We start from the raw sequence: 20406 nt of genomic DNA on the forward strand, positions 1-20406 counted from the left end.
CGTTTACATAAATCAATTAACAAAACAGTCAAGAGTGAGTTTGTGTTATTGTTCTTTTATGTGATCATTTAAAGGAATACACATTTTAGTAAAATGTCTATCTCTAAAATGAATTGTATTTTAGGAAGGAATCCTCTCGTGATAACCCAAAACAAATGATTCCATTGTTATAATTATATGTAAGAAGTGTAATTCTTCTTTGACAAATTGTCTCAACCTGTTTTTTTAACGATCCAAAACGGAGTTTCTTTTCTCAGACTGTAAAGGAAAACATAATCTTTCAGGAAAAATAATGAGATTCACCTTTTTTTCCCCCGTGGACAGCGAATCAAAGTAATTTTGCCACTGCAACAGTATTTAAGTGTTTTTATGACAACAGCGACGACACAGAGAAAACTGTTGGCATTTTACTGCTTATCTTGTCCACTGTGACATTCAACAATTGTGCAGAGGGGGTTCACGCTTTCCTAGATCACATCGCACATGTGACCTCTGCATGGTGACAGACACATGGATGGTCAGTGTCGCCATGAAGGAGGAGAAAAAGAAGGGGAAAAAATGGAATATGGATGTTGGCGCCTTCAGCTCGGCTCGCATATCTCCTCCAGAAGAGGAGACTGAGGAAAGGTGAAACCGATAGGTCTATGACTAAGGTCGATACGAGGAGGGAAGTAAGAGCCAGAAGAGAGTGATGCTGCTCGGTCTGCCCTCCTCCCTCTCGCCGAGCCCTCTAGGCTCTTCACCATCATAGGAAGAGACAATGATGAACTCAAGAAGCCTATTTATAGCCACGCGATTGGCCAACACTAGCCCTCTGTCTCTGCTCCGTGGACATCCGCCTTGGCTTGTTGTGCATGTGCACATGTGATTATCCTCATGACAGGGAGGGGAAAAAGAGAGGAAGAGAGGAGAAGAGTGACAGAGACTCAGTGGGTTTAATCCAGAGGAAGAGGAGAGGATAAGAGGCTGGGCTGTGAGCCATCCATCAGCGTACGGAGGAGTGCGGATTGCTTAAAGTCTCATACAGGAAGGAATTCAGCAGTCTCTCTCTTTTCTTTTCTTTTTTTTTGCATTTGACCTAACTTAAAGCCAGGACTCCTCCCCTGCTAATGGTCTCCCTTCTGGCAGCATTTCTTTCTCAGAGGCTTTGCCAAGTTGTGAGGTGAGGAGGAGAAGGAGCTGGAGGAGGTGAGTTGCCTCCACGCTGAGACCGTGTTTAAATAGCGACTATACCCGTCACCGCGTTGGTGTATTTGGCTTTCTGCGCCGCCGTGTTTAGTGTTTAATCCTCTGCGGATGATGCTTTCTGCTTTGGCTGTCGCTGTGTGTGTGTGTGTGTGTGTGTGTGTGTGTGTCTTCTGCCAGAATAATCTCATGGCGTTTCATTTAGCTATTTCCAAGTGCATGTTTTTGAATGTTTTTAACTTTACTCGAGAGCTGATGGTTGTTAATGGATCGACGGGAAATTAATCTGCCACTATTCTCTTGGCAAAAAAAGGCAAAAATGCTGAGGTTACAGCCTCTTAAGCAATAATATTTGCTTAATTTCTTGACCTCTGATTCAAAACCACGTCTTGTTTTGTCTGACCATGAGTCTAATAACCAAACTGTCAACTGGGGCTTTGAGGAATTGTGAAGGGCACTTTTAAAAAACTTTTTTTCTGACCTTTTATGAACCAATTGATAAATTAAGAAATGTATAAACAATGAAAAATAATCCTTCAGCCCTACTTTGTTGTATTATTGTTCAAACGCTGCATTATGCGGTCAACAGAGACTTAAATCCCACTCAGTAAATATTAAAAACCCCCCTTCTTTTGTCACTAATCTGCCTAATTAAAACTTTTTAGTATTAAAGCCCACGTTGTTGCGAGAGTCCACGCTGTGTGAGAAAACGAAGGCAAGCATCCCCACATGTGTGTAATATGTCACATAATGTCATTATTTATTCATCCAGGAAGCATTATTGGATGCATTTCAGGAGGAGGGGGGGGAGGTAGAGGGTGTGTATAAGAGACAACTGTGTTCACGGCAGAGCGAGATTCAACAAGCAGCAGTTTGATGGTTGAAGGCGCGCTCTGTTGCCTCCCGCTCTGCGGCACGCTCTGCTGCCTGCAACGAGAGCCGAAGAGATGCAGTTTCACAAATTAGTCAGTAGAGGTCCCGTATGGGCAGAGATTCTGTTTGAGTGATGGCGAGACACACCCTGATTTCTCTCCTGCCGGCAGTCTCTCCTCTTGCACGCTGTAAGCCGCCGCCGCCGCCGCTAAAGGCGACGAGCTTCATCCACCGAAAACGTGCCGAGCGTATTGGAGTGTGAAGTGCTGGGCTAAGAAGCAGCGAGGGCGAGGGATGAAGCACTCGGCTATCAATTCAACTCACTCGGGCTGTCTGTACCTGCCCGTGAACCCACTCACTCTTTATCTCGGCACCTTTTAATTACGCTGCAATTATGTGCGAGAGATGTAATAATGTAGATAGAAATTTGCAACCATCAAGGTCACACAGTTGGTGTCTAGTGTGTGTGTGAGTGTGTGTGTAGTGTGTGTGCCGTCTGTGTGTGTGCGTGCAGATTAATTACACATTTCAGAGTATTTCGGTGTCCAGCCAGTGCACATCCTTGACTGTAATCCTCACTTATCTGCTGTCTCTGACTTCACACAGAGAATGTAGGGCTCTAATTTCCAAACTGCCTCTAGTCTTTAATCTCTCCGCATGAACTTCAGTCCTCCTGCAGAGCAATTTGACTGCAAGCAGAGGCAATTTGCTCAAATGTGCAAGGGGGAATACAACATGACCCACCAACAGATCACCACCCGTTGCCATGCATCCTCACACCAGCTTGTTTAACGCCGCTCTGGGCGCGCCCTAAAACATCAGCCGCGTTCCAACACATGTCCTCGGCCTGCTCGTATTGTCGCCTTGCAAGTCGGATCGTGTGAGTCATTTTTTGGCCTCACAACACAATATGGTGATGGGGTTGTCTTGGTCTTAGTCACAGTTTGTAATACCCACATCAAAGCTTACGAGAGGAGAAAAGCGTGTGCGAGCCCACGCTGTCACCACATCTCGCTCCTGTCCATTCCTTTATTTCCTCCCCTTCCCCTCGAGCTGACACCTCCGAGTCGGCTTCCTTTGGCCCAGATTCCCGCCGAGGGAGCTTGCGCCCGGTAGGCGAGCCAACTACAAACATGCAGTGACAATTCAAATCAAGTCTAGTTCACTGGGTCTGGCTGTGACTCAGGACACTGAGCGCCAGGCGGAAAAGATGCATGCAACCCTCGTCAAGCTGTAAGCAAGAGAGAGAGGAGAGAGAGGAGAGAGGAGGCAGTTTTATGGGTGTTTCACCAGGTGTATGTTTGAGCTCAGCACTTTAGTTCAGAGCTACTTGCACTGGAACAGCGCCAGGTCCATTTGCAAGTCAGAGAGAGAGAGAGAGCGAGAGAGAGAGAGAGAGAGAGAGAGAGAGAGGGTGCCTGCTGTCTAAGTAGTCTGATCCACAGGCACCAACTGCAGCAGTGGATCTGTCGAGAGCATTGTTATGCAAGCAGGAAGGGAGCAGTCCCACTTTGATCGGACGGCGGCTGGGATGCTCCCGTCCTCCGAGCCGGAGGCTGCTGTTCGTTGGCCAATCTGGGAATTAGCATAACGGAGAGAGAGAGCGGCGCGCGGTGCTGTTAGCGAGCGGGATCCTGAGAGGGACGGACTGACGGACGGCCGCTCATCACTCCAGCCTCCACCGCACTTGTTAAGTTTTTGTCAACCTCCTTTTTTTCCGGTGAGTTTGAATGCTGAGAATACATCGTACTGTATTTGACGAGTGAGAAGCATGCGGCTGCACAGTTTAATTTTCTAATTAAATGGACTTTAAATCATTTTATTGATCTGAACTTTCCATTCCCTCGAATGACCTTGTTGGCAAAAAAAAAAAAGTATTAATCAGACAAGCAAGTGTAGTACTACAATTGGCATTATACTGTTGTGAAAGACCTTGAACAATATAGTATCCTGTGTGTGACAGAATTATGTGTGACTGCAGTAAGAGAGAGAGAGAGAGCGAGAGAGGCCGGAGGGAGGCAGGACACAGTCGAGCTGCTGAACTAATTCCTGCAAAGACTTTGCGGTCGACTTTTATTGTCCTGCCGGTGACTGGGAATCATGTGCCCAGTAATTGTCTGGGGTGTACTGCTGACTCAGTGTGTGTGTGTGTGTGTGTGTGTGTGTGTGTGTGTGTGTGTGTGTGTGCTGCCGGCTACCACTGCATCAAGCTCATAATTCACACTATACTCATCTCCTTAGTTGACAGTGAGATACGGTAAACTGAGATCATTTAATTTAAAATACTTACTTCTGCAAGATCACCAAAATACTACTTTCTGTACCCTACTATGGAGGAAAATAAACAATCCGCCTGCACTAAGCAATATGTGATAATAACAGTTCACATCACAATGTAATGTGTGTTCTCATAGTGATGAACCCACAGGGAAATATAACCTGAATCCGCAGCTTTTCTCTGAGCTTTAGTGTCTTTCGGCTCATTGTTTTGGTTTTACAGCCTACGACTCATTTTGTTCATTTTCACTCATCACTTTAGTGTCGTTTTCTGGCGAAACAGCTCTTAAAAAACATTTTACGCGTCCTTCCAAGCACCACCTGTCAGACAGATGAAGTTGCTGAACACAGCATTTGAGGGCAAACCTGAGCTAAAAGCTGTGTGCATATAGGATGAATTTCATTGCGAGACCAGAAACGCAGGTCCAAATAAATGCTGATGTTGCTAATTTGTAAATCAGCAGTTGTTTGCCAACATAAAATGAATGTATTAAAATAATATTTGCTTGTTCTGCTGCCCCCAAGTGGCAAACAAAATCAACTTGAGAGAGGAAAGTAAAGAAGATCCTCGGAGTCTATCGGCTTCTAGGAGCCACGAGCGTCTGTTTAAAATAATCCAGCCCCTCAAGCACATCCCTTCAGGACCCACAACAACACATTCTGGTTGGTAGCATATCGTTCTACACCCAGGCCTTCGCACTCACAAATGCACACAATACAGACCATAACGTAATTCAATTCTAGATAGGGAGTCCACGCGTGGCTCTGGGAATACCACTAATGGCGGGTGATGTCATTGCCAATAAAGCAGAGCTGTTGTGCGTGTGTGTGTGTGCAATTTGCTGCATGTTTGAGCTTAACTTACTTCAATGTCACTCTGGATTATGGTAAAACACAGGAGTAGTGTCTTGTGGTAAGAAGTGGACTATTGCGGCGGTGACAAAATGAACTTTCTCTCTCTTGTCGAACTGCCTGCGACATTCCCAAAACGCCTTCAGAAGCTCTGCTCCCGTAGAGCCGATGCTTCTCATCAGAGGCGTACACCACTGAGAGCTTTGTGGTTGCATTGAGCGACTGCGCAGTAAATCCATACAGCTGATTTTAAATTGCACATATCATCAACATAATTATGATGGTTATAATATCATAGCGCATGCACGCACAGTCATTTTTGTGATGGGATGTTCTCAAAAGCCGGAGAGCATCATGTTCAAAGGATTTTTTTTTTTGTTCCCTTGTAAATGCCACGTCTCAGTGTGTTATGAATCCAACTGTCTCTTTGTGTTTGTTGGTGTGTGTGTGTGTGTGTGTGTGTGTGTGTGTGGTTGGTTTGTCTGGTTTGGAAAGTCTTGTCCACAGACACGCTCCAGTGGCAGACATGCTCCACCTTAGCTAACCCAAAATGACGGCCTCGGAAAAAAAACTCGATACATATTTGATGTGTTCCCCCGCAGAAGCTGTTATACAATATTTGAGTGTTCGGAACAGAGATTTGTCTCATTAGATGCAAAGATGCGACGAAGACGAAGGTGACGCCTCCCTTGTTGTGCAGAGGTCTGGGTCTTCGTCTTTTTTTTTCCGCCTTGACGTTTTCAGTCTGTGACGGCTGCCAGAGGCGAGGATGTCAAACACGAGCGCTTTCGGGTGCAAATGTCAGGTCAAGGGTGATCTGTTACGCCACGGTTTCATGTTGTCCGTCCAAAAACACATTTCAGTTGCGAGAGACTAACTTTTTGAAGCGATAAATCACTGCATGTTTTGATCTAAAAGAAAAAAAACAAAGGTTACAATTGACTTTGGCTTCCTAAATAAATATATAATGAGTCCTACTTCCGTTCGCTTGAAGTGTCGTCGGATGAAATTACATAACTTGAATTGTGGAAACCTACTTACGGGTAGTTCTCCAGGTTACAATTAATGTCACCGTAAACGTCTTGACAGCTGTTGAGCGACACGTTGCAGACACTGCACCTCCCTGGAGAACTGACATTTCAGTTCAGCTGCCCGACCCCCCCCCTACGGGATCTGAAGCTGAGGTTGAAGCACACACTGGTGGAAGGACACAGGAGGCTCTCGGTGATAAGGCTGTTTGGATGCAGCGGCTGCATACACGAACCCTTTCATAATACATGGCCGCTGTTTAGTTTAATATGCGGCGGCCATAGCGGAGCTCCTCTGCTCCTCTGCTCTTCTGCTGACTGTGATTAAAGTTGAACCGGCTCAGCGACTCTCGGGGAGGACGAACGCAAGATTGAAAGCCAGATGTGGACGTTCCCACCCAGATCACGCAGTCGAGGGAAGCTCCAGCGAGACAGAATTATGTGACAATAGAGCAGTAATTTAATTTTGTAGCGTTTTCATGTGATATGTTTATATCCAAGGGCGTTTTTTCTTTTTCTTTCTTGTATTTTCGTTCACGATGCCAATGCCTATGATGTATAGTTTCTTTTGATCCGTTCCCTTATTTAATTATTAAATCGGAGTCCATTACAGAAGTAAGTTAGAAGTAAAAAAGTAAAGCCAACAAAATGTCCTGTAACACAAAACCTCCATGTGTAATGGTGCATCAGAAAATGCATTTGATGTGAACGCTGGTGTGTCACAGCTGTGTGTTCACGCCCACAGAGCTCCACTAAAGTTGGGGAAACAGACAGGATGACGATGAAAACTGAAGGTTGAAAAAAAAATCATAAGAAAACTCACATGTAAACATTAGATTAGACTTATTTAATTCACTTCAGTTCAGCAAAGGAAACAAAAAAGTCTTTGTCTGTAGACTACTTTTGTACTTATCCATTCATTTTTACTTATTTAGGTCACTTTATGAATCCCTTTTGGGAATTGAGTGAAGAGAGTAGAACGGTAAAAGTAAGACGGTTAATTAATAAAACTTATTTCATCCACAGTGGCAGATCAAAGTCGTTTCCAAAAAAAATAATTATAGTGAGCCGTGAAGAGGTCGGTTTTAAAGTTTAGATTGGGACAAGTCCCCAGGTTTCAGAAGTAAAACACACCATGTTGGATCGTCCCGGATCCAGTTTCCTGTCAGACATGTTTTCTGTGCTTTTCACTTTAAATAACTCAACGAGGAATCCTGCGCTTCCTGAAAGGAAGTCTGATGTCGATGATGCAGGCGGATGGATGTTGGCCACATTTGGTTCTGCAGTGTTCCAGACTGAGCTCAGTGGTGCCACTGAGAGCCATTTGCACGCAGGATCTCACTCCAACTATTTAAACGCTGTTCGCTAATTACTTCCTCCCCTTCTGGCTAAAGGTGTGTTAACGGTACGAATGGAAACATGCATTTACATCTGCTCTGCCAGTTGTTGTGCTACACAGCAGCCGGCGTGCGTTACCGCTTTTCTCTGTCTTTTGTTCTCAAAGTGCTTGCTGGGAAATGAAAATGCACGCCTTGTTTCCTCCGCCGGCTCTGGAGACGAGCCGACGGCTTCCAGGACCGAGAAGAGCAGATGCTCAATGTGTCATAACAACTGTGACTTTGACTGTGACAGCTGAAGGAAGGACTCCTGTCATTCTGAATTTCTGCCGTTGTCGGAAATGTTTGTTTGTACAGATGGGCGCGGAGGTCGTTTGGGTTATGAAGTACCTTCTGTGGCTTTGTTTTTGGATGGAAACGTGCCAACCGTCAATTTTACTACTTTCAAATACTGCGTGGACACATACAAAAAAATTCAGATTTACAAAAATGTCAAAAGAATTTGCAAAATAATGACATTCCTCAAGAACTTGTTCTACCCCAGTATACCAATAACAACATACCAGTAATACATATATGAACATATTTTAAATGATTCAAATAGACCATGTGGTTGAGGAGATACTCAGTATTTAGTATGGGATGCAAAATATTTGCAATTTTTGCCTTTGCATCCATCACAGTCAATGTAACATTAAAGCTTAACGTTAATACTTTGAGAGAGGATGCTCTTTGCCAATTCAATATTTTACTGATCTTTATGTGGAAACTTCAAAATCCATACAGTGTTTTTGAGAATCCGGCCAATATCACAAAACATTTTATAAACCAAATACTTGATATTTATGATATCCTCATTTTCTTTTCTTTGTATCTCCCAGTCTAAATGTGCCATTTATCCCGTTATTTAAAAAAAAAAAAAAAGGTTATCTTTCCAATGTGGTCTGATGATTTGGAAGCTCAAATATCAAAGAATTTATTGTAACGCTTTCCTGAAAAAAACTGCTAATTTGCGATAAACTGATTATAATTCCCTTGAGAATCTTTTATAAAGGAACTCCTCACTCACAGATTGTGTTTTGCTCTTTAATTTCACCCCCTAGGTCGCCATTCACATGTTCTCAATGGGATCTATACACAGAAACGGAAAGCGGCACATTTTTCCTCACTGCAGTCTTTTCTTCGAGGCCTCGAGGATGAAAGTGAAAAATTGTGTTTTATTTTCTTATGCATGAAGCGAATCCTGTGTCCTATTTTAGGGGCTGTTGCTGCAGAGTTTGGAGCCCTTCCAAAGTGCATTTCCAACGCACTTCTCTTTTACCTGTTCTAATGACCCAGTTCGCAGAGCCCATGGCCCCGCCAAAGACAACTGCCCACACTTTGACTCATCCCGGCGCTGCAGTGTGCCTTCCCCGCCTTCCCCGTTCAGTTCACTTCAGAGAACCGTGTCGGTTGCATAACGGCGGCATAACTGCAGAGGCAGGTTGTTTCACGGCGCATGAGGGATCTCACGATACAACATCCTGTGCTGCTTACCATCCCATTTTCTGATCCTTCTGGGGGCAATGTGTCTACTTTTGTCTCGGGTTTAAAGAAATAATTTATGTCAGAGCAGCGGCGGTGTAACCTGGAATATCCAACGCGGAAGGCCTCGTTGACCCGGCTCAGCTGCAAGGCTGCAGACGCTGCTCGTTCGAAAAAGGCCTCTTCTTAGTTTAAATTGGAATCCGGCTCCTCTGGGCTTGTGTTTTTCCTTTTTAAAATGAAGAATTGGGTCACTGCATGATTGAATCAGTCCGTGCATTAGCTTGAAGCAAAACCAACAAGAGTCAACAAAGCAGCCGTACTGGATGCAAAAAGCCATGTTGCTTGTTTGTCCATTTAATGTATATGACACTTTAAACAGAGGAAGCTTATTCTTTGTGCCTGAAGCCTGGAGTTCACTGAGTGTGTTGTTTGTGTCAAAACCTGGTCCCCACACCACAGGTGGTTCATTGCACTTTATCGTATCTGCGCCGATCAGGTGTGAAATGACTCGTAAAAAGCTTGTTGGAAGGAAAACCAGCAGGGGCCCAAGTCCAGAAGATTAAAAAAAAATTTAAAAAACGCAAAGGGGAAACAGAAGAAGATTCATTGCTGTGTTCCTGGATTTAAAGCGTGATGCACCCCATCAATAACCCGACGCCAGGTGGTTGTTACACAGAGAAGTCTGTTTGGAAAAGGGCGGGGACTTTCCAAAATCTCGTTGTAGGTACCATCTGTCAGTCAAACTTTCACCAAAGTAAGTCGAGAGAACATCTTTTCCACCGAGAAAGCCTTCAGTGTCGCTCCCTGCGCTTCTTTGAATGGAGACATGTTTTCCAACTCCGATGTGACAACACTATTTTTGTTGTTTGGAACAAACAGTCGCCCCTCTGTGCCCTGTGTCGTCTCGCTCACAGCTAAGCCCCGCCCCCGAGCTGCTCGTTGCCTCCTCACAGGATGCCGATTGGTCCGTGCCCCGGCTTAACGGACACAAGCGCATTACTGGCAAACCAATCAATAAAATCACAAAGTTAATAATTCATTTATGCTATGTGTAATGGTGCCTTACTTTCTCTCCTCTGGATGTGAACGTTTTGTTTCATGGAAAAGAGTATTCATTTTTTATGATGTTAATGGAGGTCTTTTATTTTAGGTGCCAATGTTGACTCATGGTCGTAGCGCCGCCTACTGGCAACAGGAAGTTGACTAAACTGTTAGAGAACAAAAAACTTCAGAGTCTTATGAAATAGTCAACTGAAGGGTGTTTTCTTAGGAAGACATTTTTAAGACATTTTGACAAAAAAACACAAATGATGGCTGAGTTCGAGGGTCCTTTTATTTTGCCTACTGTCATGTCTTGAGGCATCTTAGATGCTGTTATTAGCTCCTTTTCTTTCTACTGCGACAGATGTTTCACATCAGCAATACATGTTCTGCTGTTTCGTCACTAAATGACGCGTCCAGAGGTACTTTAATGTATCAGAACATCCGCAGTGTTCAATAACCTCATCCCATAACGGACTTTAACCTTTAAAATCATTTCCGCTTGGATTATCTCTGAGCTTTAGTGTTTTCAAACACAGCTGCCTAAAGCCTGAAGCATTATTCAGGGTGTCGATGATGTCACGGCATTACTGACCGCGGTTAATCACGTAAAGTGACTTATACGGGATAAATCCCTGTAATGGACCGACAGATTAACTCGCCCGCCTCAATGCCCGCTCTAATCTCGCGTGCCACAAAAAGTACAGTGGGCTTCAATGGAAAAGACAATATGTCCGTCTTTAATGGTTTTATCGTAATCTTGATTACGTGAAAACAAACAAAATGAATGAAGTGACATTTGTGGGCGATGACGAGACAGAACAAAAAGCCGGTTGAAGCCCGATGCAGAGGAACGCTGCTGCAGAGAGCTGTAACGGTATTACAGCGGGCCATGGAAGAGGAGAGGGAATATCGATGTTGTGCAATGCGATTAGGAAAGAAAATTATTCTATTGCGGGAAACGCACCCATACATGCTGCCGTGTGAACTTCAATGTCTGAGATGGTGTTACATAAAGAAAAAGAACAGATTGTGGGACAGTGTTTACTTTATTTTGGCTGTAATGTAGTCAAACAAAACCAATAACAAGACTAAGAGTCTGCAGCCAAGTCAGCGGCTCTGTGAGGATGCACAGTTCAAGCAGTGAGGCTTTGAGCTTCAGCACACTAACATGTGACAATGTGAACATGCTAAAAATGTCTTAATTAATGTAAAATGTCTTTAACGAGCAAACAAGATGAATCCAACACTATTCCGGCTCCACTTTACCAATTTGTCTTCAAATCCTTATTGCAATTCCCTAGATTGATGGACATAATTTGTTTACTGCATTTTATTTAAACAGATAGAAGAGACAATATGAAACTACATATGGAAGGTATATATGAAAGATATATGAAAAACTGTGGCTTTAAGTTTCCATTTTGTTGTCAAAGCATCCCAAATAGACAACTGTGTGGTGGTGGAGGGAAAACAATAAGACAAAGTGCAGCTTTGAGCCGTCGCAAACAATAGGAACACAAAGTCTGGACTGGTGTCAGATAACCGCGTGCCTCCAGCCAAAATGAAAGAAAAGCCACGCTTTACTTCTGTCCACTTGCATGTTCATCCTCACATGTGTGAGGATGTGTCCTTGTGTGCACTTTGTGTGTAAGCTGACCTCAGTTCATGTTTGCCCCCAAACAGATTTCCTCTCTGAAACTGCTGGCACATAGGAAGCCGGGACAATCAGGAATCTGGGACTTGATGCTGCTATATATAAGAATGAGATCAGGCCTCTTGTAAAACTAGATAGTGCGACGGTCCTGAAACAAAATTGAATTACGGAGATGAGGATGTACTCGTTCAACTCTATTATCTGCCGGTGCTCAGCTAGAGTGGAGAGAAACTGGAGCCTGCGGAGACCGAAACAGCAGGGCCAAAATCAGCTAAGCGAAGTAAAAAGAAACAATTTCATAAGGTGACAGACATTTGGCACAAAAACAATACTAGCAGAAGCCCGTAACGATCCACTGAGCGATGACGGCTCTCAGATTTCACCAGCCACGTTTTTAAGCCCTTTATCTTCCAATAATGGGTCCCTAGCATTTAGGAAATAGACTCTTCTGCTGTCTTACGTGTCGTGTATTGTCAGACTCTTGGAGGCTTCAGGAGGCGTAAAGTGATCCCTCGCTGACATGTTTTTGGTCAGTGCGAGTATCTTTAGTCTGGCCCTCGGGCTGATTATAGGTTTGGAGGACTGGAGCAGTTTTAGCTCTCCGAGCCGTCTCCTGGCTGGATGCTTTGATGGTGGCTCGTTGAAAGGCTGCCATGTTAAAATAAGAAGCTGAAAGTCGCGTTCGAACAGAAACCCTGGAGGGAAAACAAAGCACAATGTCACCAGAGAAAGTCTGAAATATGAGTCACTAATACATTTGTTTCACAATAGCTGAAATGTGTGTGTGCGTGTGTGTGTGTGTGTGTGTGAGAGAGAGAGAGTGTGTGGGTGTGAGACAGCAGAGAAGAGGATAGGAGACAGCAGAGAAGAGTGTAGGAGACATGTAAAGACATGGAGCTTCCCTTAAGCCCTCTCACTGGCTCGTCCTCGTCCAGCATCGATTTGCCCCCGCTCACTTTAAAGCAGCACGCGGGTCTAAATTGTATTACCGTAAACTGCATCATACTGTTAAGTGTCGCTCGTCTGTGCGGAGAGGCCGTTAGTCTGCACCGCGCCGTACTGTTGCCGCCGTGTTCAGGGCTGACTGATGCCGGACATTTATTTCCTCGGGTAAGACGAAACAGTTAAGATTCACATGTCTCTATGTATGTATGTTAGTGTGTCTGTGTGTGTGTGTTGGGGGGAGGGGAGGGTCAGAGTTTGAAGATGGTAAATGGCATCTTTATAGTGCCCGTCTAGTCATTTAACAACTCAAAGCGCTGAACACTACACGCCAACATTCATACCAGCTTGCCCACCTGATCTGCTCCTCCTCCGGAGTCCCTCAAAAGATGGGTGTGGTCCGAGCAAGGGCGCAGGGAGGAGGGAGTTAGGAAGTTGGGGGCTCGCAAGTGGGGAAGCGCCATTGGCCGCCCTTCATTAACCCTGGCCTGGTTTGGTCTCGCAGCTGGTGCATCCATTGTGATCCCATCACATCCCATCGTCTCTAGTTTTGTCCGTAATTTCATATCATCGTGTAATAACTGCCGGTGAAACGGCATCACGACATGATTAAATGCTGTTTTTATTTGACAAAATTCTGTTTCTACACTGTTATATGTATGTGATTTAATTATGTATGTGTGTGCACATGTGTTTATTCAGACACAAGACCAATGTGTCACGTTTCCAGTAGATGTCTGAGAGGGTTTGTAGCGACGTAGAACAACAATATACTGTGCAAACATGTACTTCAAGTAGCAAAAGCATTCGGTTTTGTTGAGATGTTGCAAAACGCTGACGATGCATTCAGGGGAGGAGTGCTGTTTGAGTCCCAGTGAAGCGTCAGACATAGTTACTCCTACCTTTTGGGATTTTTTTTTCATCTGTTATCAGCATTAGATGAGCGGAGGAGACAATGGAGCCGGGGGACCGATGGAGCCCCCACCTTTATGTCTTTGTGGGCGAGGTGGTGTCTTTGTGGGGACAGCCGGTGTTGGCAATGCCTGAAAGGAGCCCTTCTCCTGCTGCATGTGCCAAGTGGTGTCAGCTCGCCACTGGCTTTCCCAGCACGCTCCCCACTGGAGGTCGTGGCGAGAGGAACAGGAATACATTAGGAAAAGCTGTTGGAACATATGGCGTCTTTTTTGAGATTCACGATGCCTTGATTGATTTTGTGTTGCACCGTTTGATTATTTTTTGTAATCTCATTTTAAATACACAATAATTCAAGGAATGGTTTCTTTTGATCCTCACTTCACCTTTTTTTTACATCTTTTTTTTTTTCTTCTTTCTTAAGCCTTAAATCAGCCGTTTCCCTTCCTCACTTAAGGGTGCACGTAAACCACATTGAAGGGAGAGTTTTATTCACGTTCTTGATCTCAGTGTTTCTGCCAGATGATGAATCTGAAGTGGTGACGTTTCGGTCACTTTGATGTTCTTTTCCACTCGCTCAGTCAGTACCTCTGTGGTTAGAAACCACCTCTCCGTGAGGCAGACGTCCTGGAATGCACAGCTGCTTTACAGTATATTCTTCAGTTTGAAGATGAAATGATGGCTTGTTATCCATCATGCACTTCATTGTGAAGGACGGACGTCCACAACCTCCCGCCAACAATTTAGGAACCTGCACACCACAATCTTCATTCAACCACCATTCTTTCATGAAAGTATACGGTAAACGTATCGTTGTGGACTTGTCAGAAGCTCTTGAGTCGACTCGTATAGAAGATGTTACTTGAAGAGGCAACTAGCTGATGATAGTCTTTGAGTAAAACCTGTTTCTATGTGCAAAACCAGGACGCTGCACGTGGAACACTATGACTCTTATTTGTATTCGGTCTTCTGTTTTTACAATGTATTGTATTTGTGAAACTGCAATAGTGCGATTTCTCTGAAGCTGCCTTCTATCATAGTGACATGTCATATTCGCGGCATATATTTCGTTCTATAGACTTTGCTTGTTTCCTCTCCAGGCCTCCGTCCAGTGACTGTCACCAACCATGAGCGGCGGAGTGAACATCAAAGTCATATCTCAGAGTCAGAGCGACGCGGGTGTCGGCTCGAGTCTGCCTCTCCCTCGAAGCATGATGCCTCTCACCAAGGTGGATCCCAAACAACAATACGGCGGCACCCCCAATCCCACGGGGCAGTATCACCACGCGGCCAGACGACAGCCTTCCTACTCTTCATCCTCGGTGTCCTCGGGTGCCGCGGAGCTGCTGAGAGGCGCCGCTTTTAAGAACCACCTGCTGCAGCAGAAAGCCGGCACGTATTCTCACAGAAGCCCCGCAGCTACACAGCGAAGCGATGGGACCTGCTCGGCGTACAGCAGCCCCCAGATACCGAAGAGGGAAGTCCGGCGCTCTAAAGACACGCTGGACCTCCGGGCCAGCACGCTGAACCAGGCGGCCTTGCGAGAAATCCACTTGAGACGAACCACCAACAAAAACTGGACCTTCGGAAAATACCGTCTGAAGAGTGTGGACAACGCAGCCGAGGGTGACGCCTTGTCCCGGCTCTCTGCTGATGTCCAGCAGGGGCACGGAAGAGGACGTCTGTTTTATACTAAAGGTGCAAATGGGAACGATCCGCCGGGTGTGTCTTCTTCTGGTATGACTAACATCCAGAAAGAGGTGAGGAATATCTCCTACCAGCACCAGGGAGCTTCAGAAAGGGGCGTGTCCAGCGGCAAATCAAAGTCTTCTCATCCCACGTTCAACATGCCACGCAGGAAGAGCGAGCCAGGCAAAGTCAACATGGCCGCTGTTGCTCCCTTCAGGTTCAGGTGAGGGCAGTGTTTCCCTTATTTGAGATGGAAAAATAAGCAGCGTTGCACAGACTGCAGTAGATTTTTAGGGCACTTCAGATATGATATATATGATGCATCCGCTTCCACTTTTTTCCACTTTTAGTCGCATTTCATCAATATTGAATTTGTGTTTTGCATATTCCTTTCTCTTCCTGTAGGTTTCAGGTCCACGAGGACACGGATCCCGCCCTCGATGATCTCAGTGACTGCTCCTCTGACTCCATGGAGGTCTGCTGTGACGAGTTCGGTGAGTCTCTTTGAATCTACTCCCACTGATGTGTGTCCCTACTGGGAAATGTAGACGCACCTGATGCTCTAAACCAGTCGTTCATAACCTGGGCATCCAGACTAGTTCTAAAGGGTTGCAAGATGATTGATTGAATATTTAAGAAAAAGGCACGTTCCTACGACCCCAGTTGGTTGCACTAGATTACCCATGTTTCCCCTTGTTTCTTGTCATTTATTTCCTGTTAACTATCCTAATAAGAAGGATACAATAGCAACAGTACATGAAAAAATACATAAAAGATGTGACCTCAGCTCAGACATGTGATGCATGAGACAAGAGGTTGCACCAAAAAATGTTGGGAACCACTTCAGTAAACCATTGAAAAGAAGCTCTGACGCTCAATAATAAAACCGGATGCTATCCGATATTGTCCAGGGTCTTGATAAGAGCAGACTGTCCATAAAGTGTAATCACTTTATTGCATCACAATTGAATTCAGCCTCTGTTCTTATAAAGTGCTGGTCCTCCACTGAAGCAAACCTTTTCGCTCAGTTCACAGCGTTCAACCCCTTTGTGATGAACAACCCGGTTTTTCCAATTGTATAATGTGTTATCCCGTAACACCCGAGCTTTAAGGCTGAATGTTGACACTGGACGCAGTTCAGCACGGCAGTTGTTCTCACCAGAGCTGCTGCCAACTCTTCATATTGTATGTACCACCTGTTATGTGCATCAGGAAGTGCTTCATTTCTTTCTTTATGTGGGAAAACACAGATTCTTGGCAGAGATCTCCTCCTCTCAAATCACACAGCACTCTTAGTGCAGCACTGTTTCCTCAGTGTGTCTTTTTTTTGTGTGTCTTTGGCGAGCCATCCTGATTATTTTTACGTCATTTCTGTCAGTGCTGTGTTAAACATAAAAAGTTAGGTGTTTTATTCTGTACAATGTTGCCTAGAGACTGACGTACAAACATGACGTGCGTACACACACACACACACACACACACACGCACACGCACACACACACACACACACACACACTGTGTTTGCTTGGTTAATATTTCATTATTATAAGGAACTAGCAATACCTTACTCAGTGAAGGGAATTCACCATCAGCAGATTCAACCACAACTCTTCAATCAATTACTTCCAATTAGAGAGCGATTACATAACTAAAGACTACTCTAAATAAGTGATATTGATTGAAGTAAGCAAGCAGACACTATTGACTCGGGGGTAACAGCTGTGACAACAAGACAGAATTAATACTTAAACATGTTTGAGATTTGTGGATATTTTTCCAGAGGCCTCATCATGTTCAAACGAAGCCCAAACCCAGTAAGTGTAATACTCCTGTCAAATTCTAATGCACATCTGTTCAGCGAATCAAACAAAAGAGTTAAAATAACACTCCAAAGCCACGCGAGCAGCTCTTTAAGGCTATTTACTGCGTTAATCATCTCAGTTTAGAATTAGTAGGATTCGGTGATTCGCCCGAAACACAAAGTACAACTGAGGCCTATTGGATGAATATGACACATGATCTGATGATGACGCCGTTAAAAACAAATTAAAGTGTGCACAACCATGTTCTGGGTGAATACTCCATTCTGATTGGCTGCAGGGGGTCCATGAATTCATATTGAAAGACTTCTTCTAAATAGTTCCAGTAAAACTGCATATCAGATGTTCTCAATGAATGCCCTGGCTACGTAAAATGAAAAAAAACAAACATCAGAATCTATCATTTATATCACTGACGTTGGACCTTTAATGCCTCTTCCTTTGAACACCACAGGGTGGCAACACACGCTACAAGGAGTACATGACACTGCCCATGTGAACTACTCATAATTAGTCTCACATAAGTGATCGTCTCACATCCCATTCGCTGCCTCAGGCTGCGACCGACAAACACTTTTTCTTGGTGAAAATGTTGATATTGATTTTGTGACAATGCTAGCTATGGCTTTTCTTATTGTGAAATCTGCTGTGTTATATTTTCCGTTTGTCAACTGTACGCTATGTCACACACGTCGAGTCTTGCGAACGTTGGCTTCCTGGCTCGTAGCTGAGGAGAAATGTTCTGTGAACGGAGCGGATTCAAAATACCTCCCATTGCCAAGTTTAATGTCTGATATATTTGTCGCTTGATCGCCCAAAATGCAGACTTTAAAAAGAGAATTACGTCATTTAATTGCACTGGGGCTATTTTAAACCCCTCTAACTGTGTTCCTAATTGCCATAATGACCCAGAGGGGTGAGAGCCTGCAGTCAGCCTCCTCAGGGAGAGACAAGACAAGAGACTCCGGGTCCTCAGCTGAGGGGGGACAGATGCAGGACTGAGAGGTTGAGTGAGTGGTTTGATGGCAGGATCAGCTTTCACCTCCTGTCTGGGAGTTCCTCTTGTCCTCAGGGACGGCCTCACATTCAGTTTTTGACCATAGAACAGAGAGATGTGTCTTTGTAAGCTGTCATCCAAGCTTCAACTAAAAAAGTTAGCTGGAAGATGACAAATAGTGTTGTTTTTATGACGGTTCCATTCAGTGGGAAACATCTGCAGAGACTCGAGCTCTGGTTAAAAATCTTACTTTAAAATGACTAAAGTTTCACAGTAAGGAAGATTCACTTCCCCGGGATTCATACAAAATAGCAAATGAATCACTCAGATGTTCAAACAAGATGGTTTTACCTCTCCTATCATTCCCAGCAGCTTGAGTTCATCATGAATGGATTACTTTCTCAGCACACGAAGAAACTCTCATAACATGTTCAGGTCAATCTTTGTCCCTCAGGCGGCTCGCATTCCTGTGACACAATGATTCTATTAGATCTCTATCGAGGGGCTTTTGGCTTGCAATAATTACCACATGACGACGACATCATCCACAAACACAATCTTCACACGTGTCTTTTACACCGTCCTTGGGCCTAAATTGATGTTCTCTGCGGTTTTCCCCTTTTTAAGCACATGTGGAAGTTCTTGAATCCGGTGCTTTTATAGCAGCTGAGCAGCCCTGAAATGATCACACGTGCTGGCCGGGGAAATATATAATAGACAGCTGTGTAACTGTGCTGTCATACCATGCACACACAATAAACACACACACACACACAAAGTCGGTACATAATTACTCAGCTGGCCAGTTGGAGAGTTAGACCCAGATGTGAAAGAGACCAAATGAAAGATGCAGCTCCACCCTTCCCCTCACCGGAGACGTGGTGGCGATTTCAGAGTTTCAACATTTTTATCTACACAAGTTGCCGCGACGTTTTACTCAAAACCAGCAAATGTCAGCCTTAAGGTTGTGCGAGAGGAAACGTCGGGGCAGAACCAAAGTCATTGGCATTCGTGCTCTGGGGACAATGAATATGGGGACCAAACGTTACGGCAATTCATCCATTAGTTGTGAAGACATTTTAACACAAAACAAAGTTGATAGGATTCATCCATTCTTGAGTTGTTGCCAACTAAAATCCAAGGGTCGTATTCACAAACTTAGCTCCTAACTTAACCTCAACGTTTCTTGCAAAGAGTCAAATCTTAGGAGTGATTTGATGAAACTTAAAGGAAGGAACCGAAAACATTTACCCTGATGAGGAGGTGTGGTTGACCCCGACGTTGGCTATGAAACATTCTTTTCAAACTGTGTGATTGGGGGATCCCCAAAGAATTGGCTTTTTTTTTAATTACAGTGAATTCAAAAGACCAAATCATAGAATTGTGTCTATTCAGACATGGTGTAAATGTGAATACTATTTTGTGTAATGAACCTCTCTGTTGAATTAATTTTAAACCGTCGGCCTACTTTCAAAGTAGCCCACGACATTATAATTTTTTTTTGTAATGTGGCCTACTTGTAGCCTCTTAACAGGCTGATAGTTATAGTTAATTGCTACCGTTTATTTACCATGCTGGCCATTTTAGTTTATAATCTATTACATATTTATGCAATTATAGTTATATGATTCAAAATAACTTCAGCTATTCAATGCATTAAGGGAGAACGGTCAGTCAGCTGTTCTGGAGTCAGCAGGGTAGCTCGTGATGAAGAGGAACAAGACGTGCCATTGTTTCCAGAAACTAATTGCCGGATCAAACCACCTCACTGGTCCATAAGTCACCCCAGGTGCCCTGAAACCCAAATTTTAAAAAAAAAGTGCAATTCCATTGTGAGAATCTGAGCCGGACCCTCTGGGCATTGTCGCTAATGAGTCAAATATATCCAGTGGATCAGCACCATCCTGCATGCTTGCAATCAGCCGTGCTGTGTTGTGGTAACTCAGTCACTTATAGTAGGAAAAGAAGAAAAGAAATATATTCGCCAGGCTTAGATTAAAGATTGTTCAAAGAAGACGTTTTATTTGATGAGCGCACAACAACATGAGGGTTGTATCACGGTCGTTTATGGGGAAGGTTCATGTTTCTTGGGCGGTTGTGTTCGAGGTCTGCTGCAGATGACATGCGGGCGACGAGAGAGGGCGGTTTCCATGGAGCAGCGCCGCTCGCGAGCACAGCAGAGCCTCCTGAGAGACGACCGAGGGGAATATCTTTAAATTCTGATTACACTCGCATGTTAGCAAGGAGAAAAAAAAACATGACTAAGAAT

General features: G+C 44.3%; 1 protein-coding gene across 1 annotated transcript in view; it reads left to right on the forward strand.

Annotated features, from left to right (window-relative positions):
• Window positions 1-3578: 3578 nt before the first annotated feature.
• Window positions 3579-20406, forward strand: part of nav1b (neuron navigator 1b) — a 62409-nt gene continuing 45581 nt past the window's right edge. Inside the window, exons 1-3 of the mRNA XM_068593551.1 lie at window positions 3579-3778; window positions 14732-15543; window positions 15726-15814. Coding sequence (XP_068449652.1) covers window positions 14759-15543; window positions 15726-15814 — 874 coding nt within the window. The 5' untranslated portion in view covers window positions 3579-3778; window positions 14732-14758. The remainder of the gene's footprint in view (window positions 3779-14731; window positions 15544-15725; window positions 15815-20406) is intronic.

This window comes from Clinocottus analis, unplaced genomic scaffold (genome assembly GCF_023055335.1).
Source record: "Clinocottus analis isolate CAN_PGR_092001 unplaced genomic scaffold, fCliAna1.0.p SCAF_3, whole genome shotgun sequence".
NCBI classification, from domain to species: domain Eukaryota; kingdom Metazoa; phylum Chordata; class Actinopteri; order Perciformes; family Cottidae; genus Clinocottus; species Clinocottus analis.